Here is a 6068-nt window from a genome sequence, read left to right on the forward strand (position 1 = left end):
TTTGTTTTAATTTTTACTGTATTCCAAAAGTTACAAAAATTGAATCTAATATAAATAATTCAAATCACCTTCAGGAACATTACACAATCAAAGATACTAAAGGAACACGTTTTCAATAATCATAATCATAATAGTTATAATTAGACCAGCACCTAAGATATTGAAGACATATTAATAAACACTTGCAAGTTTCAAAGACCAGATACACCAGTAATTTTTTATACACCCATTTTTTGTGTGTTGGAAGTTACAGTGTAACTGCGATCTATACTGGCGTTTTCCATCACAACTTTCAAGTTACTTTTCAGTATATGTTGTTTGTAGATAGTCGCCTTTTAGCCCTACCTCAAGGGACCAATGGAGGCCAGCAGATGTAGCTACTTCGCCTTCCCATAGATTAACTGAGAAGTGCCGGCTTGCATACACGTACTTCTTGCTCAGTCTTATACAGTAGCTGAACATCAGCAGATGCTTCTCTCTCGTTCTCAATGTCATAGATGAAATGGGAAGAGGCGTCTTCAATATCACCAGATATTATTTGTTCATCGTTATTGTCATGTATACCAGTCTGTTGTACACCCATTGAATCAGGAGAAACTACTTTCTCTCCGTTTTCATACACATCGATGTGTTTCATTGTTTCATAATGACCTGGTACATCTGTATTATCATTTTCATTTTCACACAAATCAATATGTTGTCTGGATACAGAATTGTCAGGTGCTATTCTGTCATTATCATTCTCAATCATATCAGAGTGTTCCACATATACAGACTGAAGATATGCTGCTGTTTCATCATCATTTTCATATAGATTGAGTTGGTCTTCAGTTGCAGGTTCAGTAAAGACTGTTTTCTCATTATTTTCACTCACAGTTACAGAATGACTCAACACTACTTCCTCATCTCCACTATTATGATACAAATTTATGTCCCGCCCAGATATGAAGTCAGTTGTTATGACTTCGTTGTCGTCTTCATACACGTCTGCGTGACGCCCCAAAATAGAGTCAGCCGTCAAAACTTCGTCCTCATTTTCATACACGTGTGTGTCTGGCTCACATAGGGAATCATCTGGTACTTCTTTGTCGTTTTCATACACATTTGTGTGTAGCCCAGATACAGCACCAGAATGTGCTGCTCTTTGGACCACAGACGTACCCAGGCCTCCTAAATGATCGGCACCCGTTCCAAGAGTACCTCCCTGCCCAGGTGTCCCGGGGTTTAAGGATCCCCCCTGCCCTTCTAAACCATAGGTATTGACGGCTACTGCTATCGCATTGTCGATAACGGCAGAGCTTACTGGTACCAAGGAAGGCCTTTTGGCAATGCGCTTATGGATAATTGCAATGACAGCACAACACATCAACAGGATCCCAGAAACAGCAATGAATACATATACAGAAAAGAGTGTTCGGCCAGTATCGCTCTTTGTGTTGTCACGTGTAACGGATATTGGGGTGTGTGCAGCACGTCACCGGAACGTACTGCGCCTGCGCGAAAAGTATAGACATGCTAATCTCCCAGTTTACTAAATGGCCATTTATAAGAAATTACGTGCATATATAAGGGTAAAACTCCGTGTACGTTTTACATAAAGCCATGTCTCTAACATATACTGTGCAACAAGCGGGATTTCAATGCAACGTTAAAAAAATCAACCGGTGTTCGCGCAGGCGCAGTACGTTCTACCGACGTGCTGGTGTGTGCTGACGTTAGCATCTGAACGTCAACAACCTGTTTAGCTGTCGTGGAGCCAACAGGGTTTGCTGCAATACAGATGTACAGACCAGCATCTGCTGCTGCAGTAACATTGGTTATGGCGATGGTACCATTCACATCCACAGTCACCCTCCCACCTGACTCAACAGTTACATTCTGTCCAGATGGGAGGGTGACTGTGATGTCTGGTGTGGGGATTCCTGAAGCTTCACAGACCAGAACGAGTGTCTCCTCCTTTACCAATGTACTGTTTCCTCCTACCACTTCAAACCTCACAATTCTAGCTTCTTCACAGAGCAGATCTTCGGGGTTTATATCTGTAAGCTTTTGTCCCCAAAACCTGCTAGGCTCTCTGCACCTAATTTGACTGGCAACAGCCCAAATCATCTTTTGTCTGATCGGAACCATCCTACAGTCACACTGCCATGGATTATTCTTAAGGTTTACAGTTGTTATCAACATCAGGAAATTATATGGCAGTACCTTAATTTGGTTTTTATCCAGCAATAGTGTATTTAGTTTGGGTAGGTTTAAGAATATGCCGTTCTGAATGTTACTTATGTGGTTGGAGTTCAGACCTAAACACTCGAGCTGGGGCAAATTTACAAATGTGCCAGACTGAATATTATCTATCTGGTTCATGGACAGGAGCAACCATCTCAAACCTGGTAGATTCGTGAATAACCCAGGTTGAAGGCAAGATATCTGGTTAGAGGTCAGGTCCAATCTGCTGAGCCGTGGAAGATTAGAAAATGACCCAGGTTGAATGTTACATATCTGGTTGTTGGACAGGTCCAACGTGAGAAGCTTTGGTAAGTCAGAAAATACGCCAGGCTGAATGCAAGTTAACTGGTTGTGGGGCAGATCCAACCTGACAAGCCTTGGTAGGTTCGAAAATGACCCAGGTTGAATGCTAGTTATCTGGTTAAAAGCCAGAATCAACGCCTTAAGCTGGGGTAGATTTGAAAATGACCCAGCTTGAATGCTATTTATCTGGTTGGAGGTCAGGTCCAGCCGCCAACGCTCGGTCAGATTTGGAAATGTACCAATTGTAATGTTCGTTATACTATTTCTACGTAAACAAATAAAGATTATGTTTGTATACTTGGAGAAGTCAGACTGCTTCAAGGATACAATAGCGTGGTCATCTAAGCAAAGTCCGTCGACACTTGCGGGAAGACTTTGCGGAACACTCCCGAGGTCTCTGTCAGGATAGTCACTGGGTGTTGGACACACGCTGTCACACTTTGGGAATGATAGTCCACTTTCCGTCACGTTCATCAGCAGAAGAAGAATCAGACATGTCCCCAGTCTTATAGCCATGTTCTGTCTGGGAAAAGAACATGTTATTAAAGACCGAGGTTGTACTATAAAATCATCCAATAAATTCGGCTAACGTAAACTACCAGCCCTCAGTCTGGTCCCAACCACCATGGTGTTCACATCAGTGGAGGCAGGCTAATACAGATAAGGAATTGAATTATGGCTGCACTTATACACAATTCAGGGTAGCTACAGAAGCCAGCTTACAACGATTATAAAGCATAGCTGGCCATGGTCTGACTAGAAGTGTGTCTCAGACGATTTGACCCAGATACAACTTGTACAATCCTATAAAGGACCAGTCTACACTGGTCTCCTTGACCACCAACTACATACCACCATTATAATCCAATTTACTATGTATCAAAGCTGGTTGTGGGGGAAGTTGCAAAATATAAGTAGTTCAAACTAGGGGCTAATCTTTGCTGAAAGTCAGTTCAAACATGAATTTGAAACTGAAGTCTTCAACAAGAAAGTTCATAACAGGCAGGTGTTTTTAAAAATATATGACGGGTAAACTCCAAGATTCATATTTGGCATATTTGAGTGATGAATATTTTCATGCAAAGCAAGGGGAGGACTTTGCAAATGACCGATCTGCCAGATCAATCAGATCCCGGACCAATTGAAAATTTCAGATGTCCACTAGTCTTCATTCATAGTTTAGAGTATAAAAGACCTGTGTCTTCCAGATCACTTCAGTGTCACTGACGAAAACTGGTGGATACCAGTTGAAACGTCTGACCGTTTCCAAAACCATATCCAGCAGCTTGACTAACTGCTTTTTGGCATATCTTATTACCTGGATGTCTAACCTTCATCGACGTACTTAGTACATGTACGTACATTGAATAAGAACACAACATACATAGAAATGTAAAGTGGATGATTTAAAGTAATCAATGTGACTATTCCCTGTCTACAGTAATTTAATATGTCAAGGTGACTGTTGATTCTAAATTTTGTGGCAGGCTTTACAAATGATTCACAGTATACATAAGGCCACAAAAGTTTAATTAACTGGTTGCCAGACGCGTCGGACGGAACTCAATTGTACAGGACGTCTACCTTGTGCGGTTTGTTTCCGCGAAATGTGTTCCACAATTCCGTTATCTACTATCGGTCGTACAAGCGCCGTCTACCGGGAGCTCGAACGCGCCTTTTTGGTGGGGTGTGTCCGCGGAGAAGCCGTGTGTCTGGGTGCAGTCGCCCGGGATTTCGTGATGGCTTACATGGAAGCTACGCCGATATTCTGTGCATTACATTTCATCAGCTGTCTGTAAATTGGCTGACCGTCGTACCCGTGTGCAGAATTCTCGTATGTGTACATAAAATATATACTCATATAGTTCATCAAACAACAATAACAAGGAAAGACAGACATTTTTACCATTTACATGTGTCCTACTTACTCTCCAAGCAGAGGTTGGGCTCTGGCTGTTTTTTTTAGTCGTTCAGTTTATCGGGCTTTCTATTTTGACATTTTTCTTGACGTCGGCCAGGCAAACTGTTAGGTTTTGACAATACAAGATACAATACAAAATAGAAAGCCTGATAAAAACGACTAAAAAAGGTTTTAAAAAAACAACAGCCGGAGCCTAACCTCTGCTTGGAGAGTAAGTCTTACTTACTTTTGCCCCCGGAGGTTAAAATTCTACATGTAAGTAATTGAAAGTTAGACTAACCTCTTCTTCTTGTAAAAAAAAAGGTCTGGCTGCTGCTTGCGGATGGGTGAAATGGGCCGGATCGGCTACGTTTGAATATCGGTTTAAATCTGACCCCACCCGAAGTTTGCGTTGGTTTAGTTCGGTGGTAGAATATCTTTAAAAACGTCTCGCGTTGAAGAGGAACAATCCGAAAACCCACCCGAGTCTGGGATATGATCCACTACTATCTGAAACACTGCCGATTCACGTACGCACAGGTGTACACGACACTCCGTCTGTTCACCACGGCACTCTCACCTGCACTGGTGGCGCGGGTGTAGCATATAGCCTAGCCTCCATAGCAGGCTCTCTGGGGCCTTTTTCGGCTCATAGTACACTTTTGCTGGCCATTTCTTTTTGTACTGGGTCGCTGATTGCCGGCCGTCGCCGCCAGTAATCAGCGACGAAAAAAGTCCCAGAGAGCCTGCTATGGAGGCTACGTATAACCTGGGTGTGGTCTGTCTAGACCAGTTAACAGTACATGGACCACCTCACGTGTACATCAGTGGAGATGGTCAAATCCGGCTTTAGACCAGTAAAACCTCCACGTTTCAAGTCTTTCTTTCTGCAAGAGGTTTATGTATAGATTTCAGCTAAGACAAAAATGAAATGAAAGTTTTCTTTAACACCTCAAACACCACCCCATGTGCACATCAGTGGAGAGGATCAAATCCGGCTTTAGACCAGTAACTCCACATTTCAAGTCTTTCTTTCTTTCTGCAAGAGTTTGATGTATAGATTTCAGCTAAGACAAAAACTGAAATGAAAGTTTACTTTCATCCGTACGTTTCCCTCTAGATCAGAAGGTAGACATGATTGGAATACTAGTCTTCGGATTGCAGATGAGTCCACCCCGGCGCAATGGCTGAAGCCTTTTCACAGAAAGGCGTGCTGTGACTCATGTTAGATACTGAAACAGTAGGAACCACCGTGTGTGCGTTGTGTTGTTGTATTTAAGTGTCAGTCTGAGACTTTGAACATTTCTCTGATAACGCTACAGAAATACTTGACGAAAGTGACACTTGAATCATTTGCCGGGTACCAATAATGATAAAAGTTTATAGTCAAGACTTTCATACCGACTCTTCCTTTCATATAGAAAAGACAGCAAACATCTGTAATGTAATCCGTCAAAGAGAGAGAGAGACCTCTCAAAGTTCTAATCCCAGCTGGACCAAGGTACTAGTACTGTGGGGATTTCAACAAGGTTTGCCTGTCGGCCATAAACAAGCAAACCCTAACCAAAGCTCCTTGCCCTAGCAAAATCGAAAGCCCGATAAACCCCCATAAAACACCTCAAAATGCAAGTTTGCTTTT

General features: G+C 42.4%; 1 protein-coding gene across 1 annotated transcript; it reads right to left on the minus strand.

Moving 5' to 3' along the window:
• Nucleotides 1-140: 140 nt before the first annotated feature.
• Nucleotides 141-3317, minus strand: LOC118416370 (leucine-rich repeat-containing protein 15-like). The gene is made up of 2 exons (XM_035821464.1): nucleotides 1693-3317; nucleotides 141-152 (listed from the first exon to the last, which is right to left on the minus strand). The coding sequence occupies exons 1-2, from the start codon at nucleotides 3043-3045 to the stop codon at nucleotides 141-143; spliced, it is 1365 nt and encodes a 454-aa protein (XP_035677357.1). The 5' UTR covers nucleotides 3046-3317.
• Nucleotides 3318-6068: the final 2751 nt, after the last annotated feature.

Source organism: Branchiostoma floridae, chromosome 5 (genome assembly GCF_000003815.2).
Source record: "Branchiostoma floridae strain S238N-H82 chromosome 5, Bfl_VNyyK, whole genome shotgun sequence".
Taxonomy (NCBI): domain Eukaryota; kingdom Metazoa; phylum Chordata; class Leptocardii; order Amphioxiformes; family Branchiostomatidae; genus Branchiostoma; species Branchiostoma floridae.

What these genes read in the sequence shown, in the direction of transcription:
- LOC118416370 (XM_035821464.1), bottom strand. Translation starts at nt 3,045, where the DNA reads ATGGCTATAAGACTGGGGACATGTCTGATTCTTCTTCTGCTGATGAAC.